The sequence below is a fragment of the Ptychodera flava genome, chromosome 7 (assembly GCF_041260155.1).
Source record: "Ptychodera flava strain L36383 chromosome 7, AS_Pfla_20210202, whole genome shotgun sequence".
In the NCBI taxonomy this organism is placed as follows: domain Eukaryota; kingdom Metazoa; phylum Hemichordata; class Enteropneusta; family Ptychoderidae; genus Ptychodera; species Ptychodera flava.
The window spans coordinates 11,269,225-11,292,674 of NC_091934.1; the positions used below are offsets into that span (position 1 = coordinate 11,269,225).

At 36.1% G+C, this 23,450-nt stretch overlaps 1 protein-coding gene across 1 annotated transcript; it reads right to left on the minus strand.

The window, feature by feature from the left end:
- Positions 1–391: 391 nt before the first annotated feature.
- LOC139137816 (neuronal acetylcholine receptor subunit alpha-10-like) lies at positions 392–18,697 on the minus strand. The gene is made up of 8 exons (XM_070706083.1): positions 18,475–18,697; positions 13,058–13,194; positions 8,288–8,332; positions 7,816–7,925; positions 2,534–2,675; positions 2,163–2,319; positions 977–1,219; positions 392–537 (listed from the first exon to the last, which is right to left on the minus strand). Exons 1-8 carry the CDS (start codon positions 18,548–18,550, stop codon positions 392–394), a joined length of 1,056 nt encoding a protein of 351 aa, XP_070562184.1. The 5' UTR covers positions 18,551–18,697.
- Between the last annotated feature and the right edge of the window lie 4,753 nt (positions 18,698–23,450).

Below are 23,450 nucleotides of genomic sequence, written 5' to 3' on the forward strand. Positions count from 1 at the left end.
TCTTGGAGGCGAACATTTAGAGAGAATCGTTTAAAGAATTCCAAGGTCATGATCGATTTCCAGGTGTTAATCTTACGTTATTGATGAGAAAAATATATCAACAAAATCGCCCAGTGACCTACTTTGATAGTGTTCAAAATAAATAAGCTGAATATAGCGCACGGACAGCACATCGTGTCAATAATTGATAAAAATTGCTCAGATAAGCTGTGCAGCCGAAGCAAGCATTACTAATGCTAAATCTCATGAAATGTCAGCACGTCTGAACGCTATACGCTCAAGTGCAAGATTAGATATACTTGAGATTGTCAGTGGACGCCATCTATATAAGTCGGTGTGCCACGCTCTGATACACCAGTCAGATATGTTGGTTAGCGGAAACAACACATGACTATCTTGGTAATGTTGCGAAGAAGAAATAATAAATAAGACGCACCTCTCGTTTACCGTTTCGTCCACTATGAGCGACTATCAGTGAAAAGACATTTAGCAGAGTGCCAGATGAAAGAACCATCAACATCGAAAGGTAATACTCGCCTGCAATTAAAATGTCGATTGTCATTTACAAAACACTAGAGATTCTTGTTATCTGCAAATAAGCCGTCACTCATACTATGGATAGGCAGGTAATGTCAAATCCTAACTAATTTCTCTCTACTTTATTCATAATTTATCGACTGAGTGACGAACTTATTCGTTCATTCAAAGTGAAAAATATCAATCTTTATCTATATTATGCTAGCACATCGTTTAAGTCACATCTTTCGCTACAGGCAGGCCTACAACATTTGCAATGTCCGTAGTCTGTACAGAATCGACTAAAAGACAAGCCTGATGCTAAATTTATCAGCCGCTTTCATAGTGAGAGATGGCGCCCTTCAAAGAGAGATGAGAGGTCTTATGACTACATGGCTTTCTGTGAAGTTTGTCTTTCGTTATGAGAAAGTCCAAGTGCTTTAGGTTTCGCTGTACTTACTCAGAAGTATTTGCTGATCAGTTGTGGCCGGTAAAATCTTGATAAGTGACTGCAAGTAGACGATGCCAGTGAGAAATAATGTAACTCCCATGCTTATCTTCTGAACTCCATATTGGTAAGGGATTATGAAACTAATCACCATCATCAAATCGATGAGGATGCACGGGATTAGATAACAGGTGATGTATAGCTGCTGCTTCCGCTTCAGAATGACTGTTGTGTGGACAACCCTGAACGCACGACCTGAGATCAGAAGAAATAAACAAAAAGCCCACTGAAAAAAAATGGATTATGTTGTACTAGCAAAACGAACTAACTACTCCATTATGAGTACCGGCCACTCTGCTGATTCGGTCGTATCTGTTTGACATATACCAAATATCCCACTTTTGAACGAGATGGCATTTAATTTGATAGAAGAATTACTTTAAGCTGACAGAAATATGTAACGCTATAACAACAGTTCTCACTGTTGCTACACTAAAGTGTCAAAATATTCCATACAGATAAGAAATTTTAGCTCATCCCCCTTGAAAATGTAGACGTTGCCATGTATAGTTGTTTCTCGATAGTGTCTTGAAGTTCTGTCGATAAGGAATCTCCAGTCGGTAAAAGAATGTTGATCCTAAGAATAGCTGTTTTTAGCGTTACCCCTCCGTTAAGAGCACGGTGTTAATGTTGTCTAGTTCTCCCTTTTTACTTTTAAATAATCTTACATTCCTTTGAAGTGTTATGGCAGTGATCAACCCTCGGTAATCGGTCACAACAAAGTGTACGATGAACTTGTCATGTGACAGTGTGTCTCTATAGACGCCCTCTTGCTTTAGCATATCTCCACTTCATGACGGCAGGAACATGCCATAGAACAGTACTGTCTCCTTTACCGCGTTATACCGGAGAATGCTCTTGTGCCACATCAAAGACAATCTTTACATGATTTTGGCATGCAGGTCGATCTCAGCGTACATGGCTGAAGGCCGAGCTTGGGATTACGCTAGCAAACGATAGTAAAGTATCATTTTCAAGTTCACGTTCAACCGTACTCATAGTTTCCTTGTTCCTGCCTCTAATTCAAGGACCAATAATCCCATTGTCCCTGCGTTGCGCACTGAGACGCAAGCTGCTGAACAGTTTCCTGTCTTGAGGGAGAGATGAGTTACGTCATATGGACTGATATGGTACTTACCGTCGTTTGCAAGTTTTAGACTTGTTCTAGAGGCAATGTTACCAATAGTGAACTCCCCAAGGTCATTGAAATCTGACACGTTGGCAGTGCGGGGACCGGGTCGTATGTCTAATTGGGTGACGTCGTATGCCCATGAACCGAACGGAATGTCACACACCTGCTCCAGGAAAAGAATAAAACAAGTTTTCATCAGTAAACAGGGTTAACATTGAGGCAGATTGTCCCATTAAAATCTATAGAACATATGTTTGAAGATTTCAACAGCTGCGCCGGATTTCTACATGTGACTTATCATATTCGCTCCCAGATTTTCCACACACAATATTTAGTTTTACAGTGACAAACATACTGGAAGAAAACTATAAGCCTACCTGAGAATCTAACGGGAATGACCGAACAGAGACTCGGCATGCAATTTCCACGAACAGAGGCCGCCATGCCAATGTTACCATTCCGTTGGATTTGACACTCACCAACACATTAGCAGCAGTATTGTCGACGCTGTCTGCAACACTAAGAAACGATATGTACAACAAGGGGAGCACAGTTAAGGTTAACGTCAAAAATTAGTGCGTGATGTGATGTGATGTGATGTGATGTGATGTGATGTGATGTGATGTGATGTGATGTGATGTAATGTAATGTGATGTGATGTAATGTGATGTGATGTGATGTGTCAGGCGATATCATGTCATGTGATATTTTGATTTGAAACTGAGTATTTCGACATAATACGGAATCGCCCTAAATCGACCTTAAGGTGACTGCAAAAACTGTACCATTTTGCTTATCCTATCTCACATATGCTTATCATGATAAAAACAATTGTCGGTGATGTGAAAAATTAATCGGATTTCTCGAAAATGTAGTTGGGTGTCAGCCCCACCCGCAAAACGCAATTTGAAAAGCCCGCAAACGTCCTTACTTCCGGTTCTGTGGTCAGTGACGTCATGTAAGTCAAACACAAGTGGCATGCTTGCTATTCACGGCGGCGGTCTAGCAGAGTGTACAGGTCATTTAGGTTGATCGTTTACACTCGCATGTTCATCGCACATGTTTTCTTCTAAAGTACACACAGAATGTGTTGATAAGCCAGACATCAACGTTGCCGACTCATTAATCATTGTGTGTGAGTGGTCAATTTGCATTTGTATGAATAGTCTGAACCGTTCTCGCTGTCACTGAGCGATATATTATTTGACTCATACGACGTCCCTTAACGCCCTCTGGTAGCGAATTTGAGGAATCGATTGACAAACTGATTCTAGGTCAGTCTTGCAGATCGAGTTTTTGGCGAAACGAAAGGGTGTTTTCTAGATGTTTTCTTTGTACTTTTTTTATCTCAAAACTTCTTGTACATACTTGATAGGTAGAACAGGGTAATTTTTTGGCTAACTTTTTTTCTTTTATTTCATCTTTAAAATCGTTTGTCAGAAATTTTAACTTTCGCCTGGACTGACTGATGAGCATAATAAAGTGAGAGAAGAAAAAGAAATACTATTAAAGTATTTCTAACACGATAGGAACTAATTTGGGATAATTGGATTTTTATATTTTTTAATTTCTCCAAAGTGTTAGGTGCCGTATAGCTGAATGTTGCAATAATACAGATTACTCATTAAAAAACGAGTGTACAATGTAAAAACAGAAGCAGATGAGATTACATTTGTACATTAAATCGGCATTAATTCACCATCCAATTATTCCGAATTAGTTCCAATAATTTTTTCTCTTTGTAGAGTCTCCAAAATATTGTAAATCAAAGTTTTGAAGGTAGTAGTTTCGTTTTATCTTTGAAGCTTTTAAACTCGTCGAATATATAAATAAACCTAGATGTTCCTTTGTTTCGATAACGTATAGTACATTGGCCTTCGAATTTAAGTAGTAAATGTCCGTCGTACTCAGTACTAATGATTTGTCATTTCATGCTTAACTTTGGTTTAGTTTACAGTTACGGTTACGCAAAAACAGTATCTACGCTAGTTTTGTCCACCCGCATTGCAATATAACCAAATTGAAATCCATATCAAATTTTAAAGCGAATGTTTGTTCAAAGTATCACGCCGTGGCCATCAAACATTCTGAAACGTAAGTTGTTAAAGTCCAAAGGTGCTGTCTATTCACCTTGCATTTCTGAATATGTGTATGTATGCTACTTGAACGTTGGCATTTACAGACCTATTTTAATTTAAAAATCGTGCTAATTTGCTTACACATCAAGTGCATACTGTTTAAGTAAGTTACGTAAGTTACGTATATCACCTTCAATGATAAATCTCTGTCTAATCACAAAGACATTGTAAACGCCTTCAATGCTTATTTTACTAGTATTGTTGTTAAGTATCGCCATAGTCTTCCTGATAATTCAGACTTGGTTGTTACGCTGTTGTTTTCAATTGTTGTTGTCAATTCACAAATGGGTTCAATTTCACTTTCTTTTCAGTTGCCAAAAATCTCACTTAATTTTGTATTGGAGCAACTTTCATCGTTAGATGCTACCAAATCATGTGGTTATGATAATGTCTCCCCTAAACTTCTTAAAATTGGGGCAAATAGTATTACAGAAATCATTACCAATATGTTTAATGTGTCAATAGTAAATGGTACTTTCCCGGATTGCTTTAATTGGCCAGAGTTGTACCAATACACAAGGGCGGACCTAAGCATGTCATTAGTAATTACAGACCTATTCCAATACTGCCAGCTTTAGAAAAGCCTTGAAATAACAAAACATACCACTGATATTCAGTAAAATTATTTTATTTTACAATACACAAAAATTCCTTGAGTAAAATATCATTATTTAGTGTAAATTTGGCAAATAAACATGGCCACTTTCATAAGTTTGTCAGAGGAAAACATCAACGGTGTTAACACCTTCCTATCAACATATAAACAAAAGAAAATCTACATAAACACTGTAGATCGTTTTCAAACAATATGAACAAAGTAATGACAAAACAGATTTTACTTAAATATTGTGGATTACGTTATATTTTCATACTTGTAAACATACAAAAAAACATCTGTTCTGAAAAAGCTCAAAATTTGGTTTACTTGAATATATCACATCAAAGTTCTTATGTCTTAAAAATGTCTGAAATGTCTTAATGTCTCAAAAATACAAATTTGCGTATTTCATCATAACTGTACATATATGATTAGGATAATCCCTTGAAACCTGTCTACCAAATATTAAAGGAATCGTGTGGCCAGTTTGAAGAAAAAGCTTGTGATGTAAAAAGTTGAGGACACACATTCACACACATTCACCTATGATATAAGCTCTGCGTCCTTAACGGCAAAGCTAAAAAGTAACAAATCGAGAACAAAAGACGTGTTGATCTACAATACAAGATTTGGTAGCATGCCATGATCGACTAAATATTACTGGATCATAAGCCTTCAAAGACGTGACGTCTCCTTCATCAGATGCAAGGCTGGAATGAAGATTTGAAGCAGAAAACGACAGAAAATTCAGAGTGAAAATTTCAGAAAATTCAGAAATTCAGAGTGTACAATTTTCACTTTGAATTTTACGCCACTTTCTGCTTAAATTCTTCATTCTACCTTGCATCTGATAAGGGAGACAACACGTATTTGAAAGCTCATTCTCCAGTAACATTTCGTTGATCATAGCGTTCTACCAAAGCTCAGATAAATTCAGAACAAAAATACAGAAACTTATCATAATTCAGTTACTGAGCCTCGAAAGTTTCAATCAACATTAGAGATGAACTGAGGTTCTCAAGCTTGTTTCCAGACAGCTACCTGTACACTCATGTTCTTTAATTTCTGTACCATCAGCTTCTGTAACAACTCTTCGATTTCACGTTAATCCAACTTTTCACATCCTGAAAATAATGCAACAATAGGTAATATGGCGACATGAGACTTCAAATGAAAGACAAGGTGGCCTTATTAGGTCAAGGAAAAGGGAAGACTTTGGTATACCATGCCTCGCTTCAATAATGTTACAAAATTGGCTTCTTCTTGTCATCAACTGATGAAAAGTAAAAGAAAAGCCAACTCTCATATGCTGAAACAATAGAGTGTACACTTTGCGATGTTTAACTAATGTTTTAAATTTACATGCGATTGTGATTACTAAAAGACATATGTTAGCTGTGAATACGCAGCGGTAATGTGGCATATCGATCGCGCTCGGGGCAAGGGTCATCGCTACAGTTCTGCCGTGATGACCCTTGACCCGAGTGTGATCGATACGCCATGGCCCAAAACACCGCTGCGTATTCACAGCTAGTGTATGGTCTACCACTGTAGTACCAGCCACTGAAAGAAAAAAAAGGATTCTTCACGTATTTTAGCTATTCAAAAGTACTATACAAATAATTTCAAAGGATAATAACACAGATGCTTCATAATTTAACACCTTTTACTATTTTGGAGAGAAAACTTACCCTTTCTAGTCTTGCTTCCGTACGATCACGACTTCAGCGTGCGTTTTCAAGAAAAATGTCGCAACTGCCGTTTTGATGCATGACGGGATAAGAAAAGGCACCAAACTTGAACACCAAGTGTTTAGATGTAGAACGCCTCTTGCACGCCGATGTTAAAATTAAAACGTTCATGGTGGTTATCTGATTTTCTTTTCAAAATTTCAAAATTTCAACCCGTAATAAACGTGTAAAATTATTTTGTATACTTCCTTTTTCAGAGAAAACATGCTTTCAGCAATTTTAGACCGGAGATATTTTTCACGTAGTGGGAAATTCGTTTCATCAAAGTCCGTGTACGTTTGCCGGACAGCGAGGCAGTAGTACATTTAATATAGCCACAGTAAAGTGAAAAACACAAAAGATTGTTAATTGTTTCACAGTATTGTAAAATTTCTGTAAGGCTGAGTTTTTGAACACTTGAAGGAGATGGTTGTTAACACACAGTGTTTAGGTTTTGAACATCAGTGTTAATAATATGAACACTAGTGTTAACAGTATGAACACTCGCAGTTCAAATTTGAACACCGAAATTTACATTTTGAACGCGTAAAGACGCGTCTGGCGTCCGCTATTTTTACAGTGTGGACAGAGAACTTTTGCGTTTCGTGCAGCGAACATCTGGAATGATATTCCTTTTTCCATAAGAAATACGGAAAGCCTTTCTCAATTCAAGGCTCAGATACGTAGTTTTCAACACACTTAATTTATAAATGAAGGCTCTTCACTGGACTAGATTTGCTCAGACTTTAGAAAGTTGTCATATTTTCTCACTGTATTGTTACTATTTTTAATAATTATTTATTTTATCCTGTATTTTCAGGGCTCTGGTGTGAATTACAAATCACTTTGAAACTCAGACTACCCTCTGAAAATTAAGTATAATAGTACTCGACCAAACCGGTAATACTGCATCCATCTCTCTCTCTCTCTCTCTCTCTCGCCTGATTCATGCGCCTTTTTCTTCCTTCTGTTTAAGTCTGTAAAGCTACATGTCATAAATCAATGGTTTAGTAGGAGAATAACTCGTTCAAATTTGTGCTCAAAATGTATACAACACTGCAATAATACATTTGACACTCTATATCACCACGTCTAGTGCCAATCTTTCTGTTCAAGAACATTATGCAATCTGTTTGTATCTATTTCACTAAGCTGCAATGAAGTTAACGATCGAGTTATAAGAGTGACAACACCTGTTCCAGAGTCTTATATCTGGAATCCATATATCTGAAGCCGGAACAACGATCCTATCCACATTGCCATAGTCAGGAGGATACCAATGGAGATGTTCATCTTCCCAAACCTATTTTGGAATAACAATGATTATCGGAATTCATTAAATGATACATAGTTGGTGTATAACTAGTATTTAAGTCGATGTCGCCCTTATTTCAACTTCTGAACTAGACAAGACCTTTTGCAGAACTACTGTCACTCAGTCTATAACTTGAATAAAAGTTAACGCACTGGAAACGTAGTTGGTTAGTAAAATGGATTGGGTCAGATCCTGATTTCATTTTGCGTGCATCACAATTGTAAAAAGGATTCTACTATCATAACAAAAAGATAAGCTAAAAATTTAGAACGTGAAACCATAATAAATACGATATTTACAGTGCAACACATGGACGCAAAACTGAAGAGAGGTACTCGACTTGGACTTACCAATGTCATGTATACCAACATATTTAAGACTTGCTTCTTGTTTTGCTGTGACATATTGAAAAGAACAAAAGATGCAAATATTTTAACGTTCAATGTGTAATGATTGAACATCAAACATTTTTATTTCACTGAAAAATACTCACACTAATGGTCGTTATTCTCTCTTGTACACTTCCATTAAACTTTCCGTTTGTATATGGAGTAAGGAGCAGAAAAAATGCCATCAATGATAAATTAATAACATTATATTTGATTAAAAATTTCGAAATTCCTATTCTGTTTTGGTTTACTTGTTCGCCAACTCTACACTCGTGTAAACTCCGTGGTATTTTTGAAAACTTATTGCAGCATGTCCATAGGTGTATGGGTAACTAGATAGGTATGTAGGTAGGTTAATTTGCGCTTTGGTTGTTCTGTGGTTGTGTAAATAGATAGGTTGGTCGGTGGATGGATGATTAGGTCGATATGTACTTTTCCAAACAACTATGACTGTAGGTTAAATCATCGAAGTGTATTTAAAATTGGTGAAACGTTCGTTTGAGTGTCATACACTACATGGGATATTTATTGGCCCGATATTTACTCTTACATTGACAACCATTTAGTAGATATATAACTTAAAATGTGTGCAATCCGTCGAGTAAAGTTCAATGTTTCAGTTGTTCTTTAACGTTAATTTACTGTTTTGCAACATATGGTGGGCAGATTTTTTAAAAATATGGCAACTTGCTAGACTTTGTGACAATGGCTTAGCCTGCTAAGACCAAACCTGGATCCAGCCATTTCATGCTTTTAAATGACTGTCTTTTACTCAGCGAGGGCTTCTCGGACCGCACACTTATCAAATTTTCGTCCATATACTTTTCATTACCATAAATATGTTTCGAGAGCTCGTATGATATTTATTCATTTATATTTATCCAGTAATGCATCTTCAGGTCACATTGATAGACCACTCTAATGTTAACGCTAAGGAAAAGAAATTCTCTAATCATGTTAACACGTTATGCCGTCTCATAAGTAATTTCTAGTGATTTAACGGGAAGCGATGTTTGATATACTTGTTTGAAATTTCATCCTAAGTGAAGTCAATGCAACATATCTGCAGAATCTTTTCCAACCTGCAAACGTCCGTTTGTCAACGTCAATGCGCTCAATGCCGATAAACAATTTGGATTTGCCAAAAATTAGAACCGAAATCAAGAGAAAAAGCCTTATTCAGGTGCTCTTTTCTGGAACGACCTCCCTTTGTCTTTAAAAATAGCCCAAACCTTAAGTGTTTCAAGTCGCATTTTTATAAAAGTCTCAATTGATAAGCTTAACTTGTATTTTTCTTCTGCTTTGTTGTCGTATTTACTGTTTCTCTCTTGTACGTTTTCTGGTGTGTTGTCGTTTGTTTTGATACTTTTATTGTTCTTTTAACTTTTGTGGAATATCGGCCTTATTGACCGAACAAGTTATCGGCACTAAATAAAGTTTCATAAATAATAAATGCCATCTATGAACTCCTTACTATACAAAATGACTGACATTATCATCATTGTCATCATCACCAGTATTTGCAACTCTATGATGAATTATCTCGAACACAAATGAAATTAATTTAGAAAGAAATTCTTTCTAGAAGACATGTTGGTTTATTCAAACATCGACGTCTCTTTGCTTGATTTCAATGTTTAAGGAATGAGTATTTATTTCTATATAAATACCCGCGTGAAAAAATGCGGACGCAGCTGGGTTTTTCAAATTCCTAATGTGACATATCATGTTGTGCGTTCCTTACTTAATCTGCCATCCGTGATGGAAAACTATATGTACAGAAATGTCATGGAAATTTGTACACAAAGAAAACGACTTCTTAATTCTTTGAAGAGCGATACTTGTGCTAAATTTGTAAGTTGCACAAAGACCTACAAAATCAAAAGTAGAATTCTATTTCAACGCAGTGTATATCTGTGGGCGCCATTGTGTTTTTCATTATTGCTCCTATCCAGTCATTTCTGCCGACAACATGCAAGGGTATAAATAGCGACGTTGTTTTGCGCGAGCCGCGCTTTCGAAAGTGGTGGGATTCTGTTATTGTTGTGACTTAGACATATTGTCATTCAAACAAAACAGCCAGCGCTTTGAACGCCAGTCGCCAGTGTATAATTGTACCATTTATTGTCTCCGGAGCTGTTAATTAAAATAGCTAATGCAATTCTCAAAATGAATGTCAGCTTCATTTGAACTTAATACTGCCGTTAGCAAAACGTTAACTCAACATAGCATGGAGTTGAATTTAACAGAACAAGCATGCTGTTCTTCTTAAGTAGCAACAGTAAATTTTAATATTTCAAGGCAATAAAGATTTACAGCACTGAAGAACATTGCAACCTTTTTACCCTCAGCCGCAATTAATACCTCACTAATAAAGTCGACTTTGATCCTTCACGCACACAAACGCACCAAGCTATAAAGTATGATATATGTGTTAGCTCCGAGCAGTGGAGTCTGGCACGCTTGTTTATCATTCATGCTTTGTCTAGTTTCAAAGGATATCACATGTTCAACGCTCGCGCCATGACCATAGTATACAAGCCGGCTTTTTCAATGCTTTGATATAGCGATGTTTACTGGACAAGAAGCAGCTTATTCACTTCTAAATCCAGCCACTATTTCTCCGAGTTCAACTTCTAATACCCCGATACTGTGTCACCATAACACCACTTGGTCATTCATAAGATGTACCAATGCGAAGATTACCATTTCAAACCTTCAATGTTTCCTTCAAATTAACTAAGACAAACTACCAGTGCCTGTTACCCATTTGTATCGGCCATACTTTGAAACGTCGTAGGGAAAGAATTGTTGGTATCGAATGTCTGAATATAGAGAGCTCTTCATCAAATAAAGGAATGACATAACAGATTTTAAAATTATGTGGGGTTCTATTGTGGTAATTTTCGCAAATAACGACCATTATAAATAAAAGGTAGGGTCATATCGACGCATCAATGATTAATATTGCTTGATAAATCTGCCAAATCATGTCAAATGAGTCTGATAAACCTTCATTGGTACTCGTTCTGAATATTTAAAGAGTTAAGTAATCTTAAAATTTTGAAATGAACATACCCCGCCTTCAGACTAATTCTCAAACTAATGCCTATCAATTCATTCTTTCTCAAATACAAGTCATTGCATCGCTTACATTGGTGCTATTTTCTAGAATAATAAATTGCATTGGCAAATTAATGAGTTCAGATATTCATCTGTACTCAACAGATAGACTACGCCAGAGGCAAAATTTCCCTTTGACAGGATGGATGGTCTGTATGAGATTGCGGATAAGATATATGGGTGATTTACGACGTCGCCATGTAACAAACAGATATTCGATTACAATACAGTTCATATTTGTGTTCGTTTTCTTCTGCTGTGAAAATTTGATCATCTTTGCCAACATTGTTTTATCTTCTCATTACAAAAAACGGCCACACATTACCTGGAAATCTGCACAGGAAAATTAGTCGAAATAAAAGACACCAAAAGAAGGATGGATACACGGTCGCATACATATATGTATGGTTGAATAACCGTACATTGCCATTGAGCAGGTGTTTCCTAAGCGAGGAGGATATTAATCCACTGATCGCTGCTAATCACAAATAAGAAGAAAGGAATCACCAATCATCCATTTTTCTTCTCTACTCTAGCTGTATTTGTTGAAAATAATAAAATATCGGGTGACAAAGGTATTGCTGACAGGCTTTGACTGTTGTGTTGCTGCGCAGGACAATGAGGCAATAGGTCTGAGATGTAACACTTGAGATATCTCTGAACCTACATACATGTAGGCTCCATTTCAGAGCACCATGTGGATACCCTTCAGCACTGACAAAAACATCTAAATGTCACTTCTGCTATCTCGTAATTTACGTCTTTTTGTGATGCTGGGGTGTCAAATAAGGTTAAAAAATATTCTTTATGATGTTTGCGTGTCAAATAAGGTTAAAGATATATGACGAGAGAAGCGCCCAAAATGAGCATGCCGATCTTCGTCAATATGCTGTGAGGTGTAATTTCTTACCCAAATGGGAAACAGAATGCGCAGAAATCATAGTAAAAACTTTAACGAAACTAAAAGCAAACGTATAGATCTGACGTAATTCTTACATTAATTTTTGTGGACGAAATTGAGTGTGACTATAATATCCTTGGAGCCAAATTACCTTGCGTTAATCACCTAGCAACAGAAGGTACCGGGTCAACAATTGACGTCAGAGCCTCGTTATGATGCAAAATTAATTCACCAAGATGTTGTAAGATGCACTTTGCTACTTTTGTTAAGGTAGCTAACCACTCATGTGTGTATGTTTTGTCGACATGTCCCATTGACTTGAACACTTTTAGAAAGTGATTTTCCTGACACTTAAATAACCACGTACTGTAGCAGAAGAGTTAATATGAATAAATGTACTGAAAGCAGTTTCGCCTCTCTGATATCATGTCGGTTTAGATTACTAATAAAATTTTACCTGGAAAATTGTTTCTGAGCAAAAATTTAAAGGAACAGACATAACTTTAATCTCAGTCTCGTTAGGTCAAAAGAGTACATCACGTATTTCTATGCAAATGCGATGCATCTCAGTGTGCAGCCGACAGCATAAATTGTTTTTATCATTTACTTTGTTTACGATGGGAAACAGAATAACAGCTCTAAGTGCCCATACTATTTCAAAATCACATTCAGGCACACGAAAACTAATCAACATGATGCATAATTACCATGTCAATAATATGAGTAAGAGTTAGGTCCAGAGTCACCATGGTGACAGTGCTATCAACACTCACAGGGCGCACACGTTTGTCATAATCGGCAAGGATCACATCGATGATTTTCTTTTCGTTTGATTGACTTCTTACTGAAAATTAATCGGAAATAAAGCAATCGTTATTAACTTAAAGGAATTAGTTTCTAGCCAGAACCATAAACTTCGTCAAAAGTGTGTAAAATACAATCCTAGTAACCTACGTAGATTATCTTGTTTGCAACTTACTTTTGAATTATGATAAATTACACAGTAAAGGTTCCAGAAAATTACCTTCTTGATACATTGAATGCAACCAGAGCAAATGAGTGCATTTCCAAAAACGTGAAGTGCAATTTTATTGACATGTCTTAAACCTCTGTCAGGAATATGAAGGCATACAGACGATTAGAAAATCAAAAAAACGGGTAATAGTACCTTCTAAAGATCTGCATAAAATTTAGTTTGCGTACTCAACTAATACTTTCATGAATTGTACTATTTCTGCTAAACCTGACTACGTACGGTGTTGGTAATTCACTACACTTCACATCAGTGGCACAAAATGCATTGTATTAGTCGGCATGATAAGACCATGCCGAATCATTATTTTCTTAGTATAGGATAAAGCCCGAGTACAAGGGCTCTTCTGGTATATAAAGTCCAACCCAGGTTGAGTACGAGGGTTTTATCCGACTTAAAAAACTATCGCCCCTAACTGATATATTTTCGTTTTCAATGTGTTTACGTCAACCGTCCCCTTTGTCAAGGTAACATGTTTAGGATATGAATTAAACTTTTATTTGTGAAATAGCCTGGGGCACCTTAGTTTATGTTTATACCACCGCAGATTTTGTGTTGCAGCTGGTTTCCGCTGTTACCAAATTTGAATATTAGGGAAAAAAAGTACCAGATGTCTACAAAATATTACATGTTCACTTTTGATTGGACAGTACTTTACTACGGCGCTGTCATTCGTTTCTGGAATTTGGTGACCCAGCTTTACGAGTAAATAAAACACCCTGAATTGAGCACTCTGATTGGTCAATTAACAGTAGATAGTTTTTAAATATAATTAAATCATTTTAAAATCAAACTTGCCACACACAACTAATGTACTTTATATGACAAAAAATTATAACTAGATGAGTATTCCATCAAATAACTTCTAGTCAACGTTAACGAATAAAGCAGCAGTCCAAAAAATAAACGGTTTTCGTGTCGTAAAGAATTGTAGCCACTCATCACATCATAAATATGTATATATGAATGTTTGAAATAATGTTTAAATTGGTCCTGACGTTATGCTGTTTTGTGTATACACTATTTGATCTCGGAATGAAAATGTTTAAGAATTACACCATAGGAAGTAAAAGAATACACAGAAGAAAATGTGGTTTTCATGGAACTACAATGATACAGTTCCCTTTCCTCCCCCGGAATATTTAATTTCGACCCTTTCTCATCCTGAACAACTTCCCTAAGTAAAAACGCCTAAAGACAGAGAGCATATGCAGACTTTTCTGGCTTCGTATAGGATTAAGTACTTAACTAAAAATAAAAACAAACAAAACAACAGTTCCAATGAAATTTAGTGCAAGCTGTAGTCTTGTTAAATCGTTCGTTGTCTGTGAACATGCAAACTTAACCTTCTATATTATTAACACTCATTAAAGAAGGAAGAAATACAGAAATAAAAAACGACATCAATCATCGCATTCGTGTTCAGTTATACATTGAATGGTTTACATAATATAAGTAGAATACAGTATGTTCAGAGTCGCCTAAATGTATGTATGTTGTTCTACACGTATTCCTTGTCATTGGCAGTCGTCAGTTAATGATATTCGAAAGCAAATGCATGGTACCTAATTACCCAATCGTTTGGCCAGGAAATGAGTGTTCTCATTGACTAAATGCATTATGTGTTAAGACAGATGGGATATCTGTCAAATGAATTGACACGTTTGCGATACTTCAACTTTAATGACGTCGTTGTTGACAATAATGTAAAAAATACTGGATATACTATTAATATTTTGACAATGTGCGCACTGACTCATATCCAATTAAAGGTCGACTAATCAGCCTTGCAGTGTGTACAGTTTGTTTCTACTAATATAAATATTTAATATTGCTGTCCTTCATATTTGTATTTATGAATGCATAGATCCTCTTTTAAACAAGAATTGCCTAGAACAAATACTGAACAGTTATGCATAAAATGTAAAATCGTAAAGCATGCTGTATTCTTATTATCTTATATTTAAGAGTTCCCACCGTCTCCTGGTGTTATTATAATACACCCCCATCACTTTTGAATCAATTGCGCTATGGCTAACTCATTGTATGTCTTTTTTGTGATATATCCATATGCCGAGACTGTTTCCTTGAAACAGTTGCCAAGCAACCTGATCCTTTTAGCTTTCTGGTTTGCTTAATGTCATTAACAATGATAAATTGTTCCTTTATGAAAAAAATCGACTTAGGCTCGATTAATTTTCCTAATTAGATCTACATTTAGTCAGGCCTTCTAAAGTCAAATTCTCCGTGGCAATTTTTGCCCTTCTAGATCGTAAATAGTAAACGGTATAATACCAGGGTCAGCATTTGTAACAATAGCAGACGTAACATAGGTGAACGGTATCGCACTAAACGTTATTCAGCAATGTATTATTACAAATGTAATATGTTTGCTTGAGGCCGGCGTCACACGCAACAGAATGGCAATTACATCATATTTAATCCTTCAATATCCCTTTAACGCGAGTTCTTGCTATGTGTTCAGTTAACGTTTGACAAAAAACCGAAAAAAGTTTACTATACTTGGACGTGTATGACCCACTCTCCTAAAAAAAGTGAGTCAATGATAGGTGTATTTTTTCCGGTTAAGCCGCGTGCTCACAGCATACCAATATATTGTGTCTGTACCTAATCGAAAACCGGCTGAGTCTGTCCTGATAGGAATGTGGCTGTCGAGAAGAAAGCGTTTTACTTCCAACAGCCAAACCATGAACTAAAATTTTGTTGCATGCCACAGTGTATATGGTCTAATGTTTTGATTCGGTAGCGAATATGCAGTTTACATTAATGTAGAGCAACACTTTCCCCATGAGTTTCTATAAAATACCAGAAAGTTATTACCTCACCGCTGTCATAATCTATGCTCCCTATAAGCGTGTTTTTGTTACATGTATTGCTAACCAGTATTTCAGCAGTTTGTAAGTTACCGATGACCTCAGTATAACGCAAAATCGACAAAAATGATAGTAATTCACAGCAATAACGTCTTATTTCATGCTCATGTATCACACAGAAATGTCGTTTATCTCAGCTAGTGATGATCACAAGCTCAGACAAAAACATATTGCTATTCAAGTACCAACCACTGAACGTGGTAACCACACCGAAAATTTCACCTATTAAAGCGCCCATTATGAAATAAGCTTACAATCACTGTACAAAAGAAATCACTTAAGACGATATTTGTGCTGAAGACGACCCGATGTCAGATCTACTTTAAATAGGTTTTCATAGCTTTGCTTGGCATCCACGGAGCGTCACATCGGGTACAATATGGTTCGTTAAATATAAATATGGAAAGCTGCTCAAAATCAGGTATGGCATCCATTTGTGTTGGTTGCCATCTGTTTCACACTAAGCATGCGTAAAGATAATGGAAGGGAATGCATGTTGATATGGTGTGTAGCAACAGATGATTAAATGACGGTATTTAATTATTAATGTTCATTTTCAAAACATTTTTATCGCGCCTGAGCGTTCTCCATGACATCGAATTTATTGTACGGAATAAGACCATAATTATTGTGGACATTGGTTTTACAAGATAGAAAATGGCAGATTATTTAGGAACGTAGCATTAGAGAACATGATTTTCTTCATAAGCTGAAAATCGATTGGTGTAATTGTTGTTATTGTTTCTCATTGAAGGAAAGTCTATTATGATTGAGTCTGTCACTGACCTTCGTTGTGGACGATTCCATCTTACTTTTTAAATATTTAGTCATTAGCTTGCCTTAAAAACATCCTAAATTGACTATTGTTTTTTTTCTTTTGTCGGTGTTCAAGAATATTTCTTTTCCCGCGAAATGCGTACGACTGTATAGTACACATACAAAAACTATTAGTGAATGTGAAATTAACATACAAGTATACAAAACATTGATAAAACAGCAACCCGTGTTTTAATTTTGGTGTTTTAAATAACCATGTGCAGTCTTTTTTATATATGTTTAACCTTCCACTCATAGTTAGCTACATATGTCATTCCCAAATTTAAATATTTTGTGTACTTTTAAGAGACCAGTAAAAAAGACAAATGTCGGAAAATAAAAAAAATGATAATAGAAGGATGTAGGCCACATTTAGACCCGTATTTATTATGATTTAATGTTATAAAAAGTGCAGTTACATTAAAATGAAGTCTAACATCTGCGTATTATGTGCAATTACATATTGGAGGTTCGCTAGGTTTTATACGCTGGTATTTTACATACATTTTATTCGGAAAATGTGTCTGTTGAATTGAATATAATTACCGTCCGTTTAAATTGTTGTAAGGATATTGTGGTGTTTGATCAAAGTACATGTGATGAATAACGATTTCGTATGGAAGGCTGGTTTGATAGGTAGTTACTCCAATTAAATTGAACACATGTGTGGGATTTACCCGCAGGCATGCCATGAAACCAAATAGCAGTGCTAGTTTCAGGCCTGGCTTGCAAAACAGCCACGTATGATGAAAACACGAAAAGATAGAAACGTGCATAGGAAGAAAGTAGGGCGAAAGACCTATCATGTTCATCGTAAATTTCGAATTTGTTTGGTTCAAGTAATTCAGTGTTGTGAAGTATATATGTCCACTAATAAAATGAGTCATGGACCATATTCTGAGTAACCAAACTTATACAAATTAACAAAATCCAATCGTAGAGAATGATTTAATTATGTCAGACTATCGTTTTCTACGTAGACCTCTCTAAGTCATTTTCTGGTAAAATGTTTTCTTCAAGTTAAACATCTCGTTAAGAGTCATGCATCGAAAGGAGACCCCTCAATATGTTTTTTGCCATTAATTTTATCTAAAAATGACACTGCTATATTTTGTAACAAACGCGCGTTTCATCTTCAACGTTGTCATTTAACAGTGCAAACCATCTAATCACCAAAATGTCCATGATATCACTGTGATTAGGACACATCTGCAAGCAAAAGTACTATTTATAGAGTTTAATACCGAATTTATTCTCTCTTTCTCAGCTATTGCTCATTAACATTACAATTAAATATTGCGTTTTCTCCTCATTGTCTGATTAGCTTGCGAAAATGGACACAATTATTTTGTATTACAGTAACAACCACAGCAGGGCTTACCGTGTCCACCCATGGTCAGGAGCGTCATGTATATCACCATGGAGACCAATTTTCTTCTGACGAAGTATCTCGCCATGTTCTTCCCATTAACGTCTGTGTCTTCACTTTCGTATATATTATTCTTGAACCGACAAATCAATACAATCGGTTGACGTGGTGTACAGCGTAGAGTCGCCGAAGCTTCGCCAAATTTCCTGTCATCATGGATACTGCCTGCACGGTTTTGTTTATGCGGATCTGATGGACCCTCTAACGCACTTAGTATTATCAATGACGAGCATTATATGTCGTACCATTTCAATAAGGCAGACTTTTATAGAAATTATCATTCAACAAACGTCTGAGCTGAATACTTGCACCGCCGTTTCCTCAATTACCGGGCTCATTGTATCGAACAAGAGGTTTTACGTCTCGAATTCCATCACATGTTTTTATTTCGCAGAGAATAGTGTTGTCTGTGACGCGTTATTTCGAAATGCCGGATTTTAAGTTACATGATCATAAACATTTCACCACTTAATTTTTATGTAAAGCTTTGTCAGAAATACTTAGCGTGTAGGAATTGTGTGAGTCTGAAGTTATTTTCACACATATCAGAAACTCGATTTAAAACAAAATTATGCTGGCCATCTGCTGTTAGTTGGACATTTTCCAATTCCTTTGACCTAGCAAGATCATTTTATGTAGCAGATGTGTCAGTACAAAACGAAGGCCTGCTATATCGACATTATGCACATTCTTTGGATCAAGGCAGCACCCCATTTGCAAATGCTAGAGACGCTTTCTTTAGAACTTAGGTTTTGCGTGAGAGAGAGAGAGAGAGAGAGAGAGAGAGAGAGAGAGAGCTTCTAAAATAAAATACAACAAATATTCTTGCGAAGAGCATAACGCATTATATTCCTTCAGCGCCAACATATGCAGACTTCCCATTATAAACTGTCGTTGTCATTATCTTTTTCGACATCTTATTCCTTAGAAACAACACAGTAGTTAAACTTTCACTTAATTTCTATATGCATAAGCAAAAATAAAAAAAAACACTCCAGACTGCAACTGTCTTCCGTGGAGCAAAGGCAAAATATCGCTCCAACGTATTTAAATAAAGGGGCGATAAAACTTTATTGATACTTTGTATTCATAAATATGCTTGATGTGTACATCCAGTCACGCTTTGTCTACTTACTGGTAGTTGATAGACGAAAACACGTGATCGTCTGGATATCAAAACACCTAAGGGTAGTGACGGTCTCAGTAACCCATTCGATCAGACTGTGCCGCAAATTTTAGTTCTCCGATTTTGGAAAACTGACATCAACGTCCCCGTACCAAAGCTGTCTAGCCTGCCTGGAAATCTGGGCAAACATCATTCTAGTACACAAACAAGGGGGCTCGTCATTAATTAAACGGTTCCTATTACGAATACTAGTAAGGATTTTTGAATGTTTCCATTAATAACATATACCTTACATCAGAGTCCACAATTTGTAAATTAAAAAAGGTATTAAGGAAAATAAACAGCTCAAACCTCGCCATCTTACTAAAGACAGCAAGTAACAGGCGGATATTGTATGATTTTATGTAAGTATTTAATGAAGTGAATCTTACTCTGTTCTTTAACGAGCTGTATCACCATGGATAACAGTACAGTAAATGGTTCAACGTTACCAATCCAACGGCGGAAGATATCAATTTATCCTCGATGTATCCTGATACCATTCGTGTGATGTAATTTCAGATGGTCTAAATATTCAGATAACTAGATTCCTTCAAAATAGTTAAGTTTTCTCCCTCCAGTAAATCAAATCAAATAGTAATTTTTGCAGACGAGAGCAAATATTACACCAAAATTCACAATATTGATTACAGTAGAAATCTACAAGATTTCTTTATTATTGGTTGAGTAGTGTGGAGTAGTTTGCGTAAGAACTGTCCTTCAGTATAGATAAGCGGTTCAATTACCATCCTTGGAATTTTAATAACTTTTAATTGATAACTTGACATTGAAAGTATCCTCGGACAAGGGCATCATCCCGGACATTGTCATGCTGACTCAAAAGCTATTTTAATCCAACTGTGTTCTAAGTACACCATTCAGCAGACTTCTTTTTAACAAAGTTTATGTTCTTCACCATTTGTTTGCTATACTGGTTTTACGATTTTGGAGTGCCATCAATTTAAGCTCAACTTCACAAGCGGACTAGAACTATTTGTTGGATTGTTGCATGTTAAATAAGGTTTTAGTAGGGATCGTAAATTTTCTGACTGTGACTATGGCCAACTCCCCCTCCATTATAACATACCAGCACAACATTTGTGCGTAATTTCAACACGCCTTGCTTTGGTGCAAGGCAAAGATAATTACTTTATGTACCGTATGTACTGTCTTTAAGTTACTGAAAAAGGTTTTATTTGATTATTTTCTATCCTTTATGTGCGTAACAGTAACTTTGACCGTGTTTGAGAATTGTAAACATAATTTTGGAAAGTTGTTTCGTTTGATTTCGCCAATATGATTTAAATGTTTTGTGATGCTTTATGTGTACATTATTTTGGGTTTTTTTGCTGCTATTTTCTTGGTTTGTTCTTTATCAAGAAAATGAACTCATAAATTCGTTTGTAGGTACTCGTAGTGGAGAGTGATAAAATGAATTAAAATGAAGTATAATACAAGATGCTTGGCACCTTTGTCCTCACTGTGTGTATAAACAGATAACGGATATATAATTTGGTGCAACTGTACCGACTTGGATAATGGTAAAATTAATTTACCAGGGACGTTTCTGGATGCAAGAAGCATCAAAGGGCGGTTTATTGTTCGTCATGTAGCAAGGGGATTGCAGAAACGAGGACAAAAGAGATTAAGCAAGCGTGTCACAGCTGGCGGAAGGTCATCAATATTTCGTTCATTGGTTTTTCGTTGGCACAGTTAGTTATCGAAACATTTTCAATATAAAAAGTTATAACAAAGTAGAGGTTTGGTCTATAAAAATCGTTGGAGAAAGAAACTTGACACGAGAAAGACAGTCTATGACTGGAAACATAAACCAACTTGACTTAAAATATCTGATTGAAACACCACTGTGACAGCTGTTTTATGCATTAAGCAATCTCCACGAGCTTCGGTTGCCGAACGGAATTAAGATTACATATCCGAAGATGGCAAGCATATAACGATGATAATGATCGATTTTTACAGTTGTTACAGTCATGTGCCCTTTAACGAAACGTGTCGTTTCAATAGCTTGGTATGACTAGAATTGTCAGTAATATTCAAGTACTGGTCCTGAAGCTTTAGACTTAAGCGTAACAATATGATGCATAACCACTTCGTGCAAGCCAATGTGAATCTTCATGAGATAGTGTATGGAAACACGGATACTTCAAAAACTTAACTCTTTATCCTCTAAGTTGTCAAACTTGATTAGTCCAAATCTTCACCAGTAAAACTTGGAAATCTTGTGAAGCTGAGCAAGAGCCATTTCCGAAGACTATGAACGTCAGGTTCCTTGTCCCACTATGCCAAAGGTTGCGACGTACTTATACATAGCTACAAGAACTCTGGTCGTCTGTTTAATTTTAGCATGTAAATGAACAATACAAAGCATGCCGTTTTGCGGAAAAAGTTTTCAGTCAGAATGTCAAATAAACTAACCATCAAACACGACAACAGTGGTATATACAATGAAATCAAACAGTGATAAAGATGCAAAATGAAGTGTTATAACTCATATTTGATGAGTAGCTCTTCAAAGCAGAGTGTTAACTTAATTTTGAAATGACATTTTGAACGTGTTTTAGTCAAAACTGTGGGTAGCCATACTTCTCAGTAAGTACGCCATTAGTTACAGATGACCCGATCAACCTAATATGACATGTGCCTAAAGTGTTTTTGCCTTTCATCGTTTTCAGTTTTGCTTATGGCGTTGGGACAAGAATTTATGTTTGAAGTGAAAATACAATAGTTCCATAACCCTATTCCTTTTTTACCATGAAAGATTTCACAGGGATCGATGGAGTAGTTACACAAAGTACAAACCATTGTTTAAATAAAATGATTCACTGCATAAAATGCGTGTGCAGCTAAATACATGAATGTGTGTAGATAGAGAATTAGTCTCCCACATCACCTTGTATTCGGAGTTTTATACATCTGTTCTTATGCTGGTGATATTTAGGTATTTGTCTTGTGGAAGGAACTATCAATTGAATATCAAGAAAGTTATCACATTCTCAAACAATAAACTATACAAAAGGTTTTTCGAAATCTAGCTTTGCCTATTTTTTCATCATTATTCTACAATACGGTCAAAGATATATCTGGTAGATAACGTGTTCCAAGGAGGGTAACATCAGATTCGCCTTCTATCAACATTCGGTCTTATGGTACATTCAACTCGGACATTTTTATGCACTACCCTCTGCAGAGGCACTATATGTAATCCTTTCATAGTTGACCTTCAGATGATTTGAAGTTGTCACTTTCTTTTTGTTTTTGTTTTTTCATTTTTTAAACTTGATAGGTATTTATTGTATACAATCAAAGCATTCTTATTGTGTGGATACCATTTCAAGATGGTTGTAATTGAAAACCGTAAGATTTCACAGGTTAAAAATCCTCTGTAATTTTTATGTGTCCATAGTGTTTATTGTGTAAAAGTTCAATTAAATTTACCCTCTACTTGTTCTGGACCACAGTTGAGTTTTTTGCTGTTCCGTGTTATTCCAAAACATTGATTATTTTTTACTTTATGTGTCGTCTGCATGTGTTGCCGTACACATTGAGATTACTCTATAACTGAACTTTAGAAGAACTGCAAATTATATTTAATTTGCATAGATTGTAGCATGGTGAATTAAGGTTACGTAGAATGCGCATCGGAGACAGATATTCAGACTCTCAAACCTTTACAAAATCTGTTTTGGCCACCAATTTGCAGCTCTTGGAGTAAGAGAAATTTTACCTGGCTTAATCCTGT

Bases quoted from the DNA above. Each gene is read 5' to 3' on its own strand.
- LOC139137816 (XM_070706083.1), bottom strand. From the start codon at position 18,550: ATGGCGAGATACTTCGTCAGAAGAAAATTGGTCTCCATGGTGATATAC. The intron at 2,676-7,815 runs GTGTTGTCACTC...ATCGTTTCTTAG, and splicing joins GATATAAGACTCTGGAACAG to TGTTGCAGACAGCGTCGACA. The intron at 2,320-2,533 runs GTAGGCTTATAG...TTCCTGGAGCAG, and splicing joins CATTCCCGTTAGATTCTCAG to GTGTGTGACATTCCGTTCGG.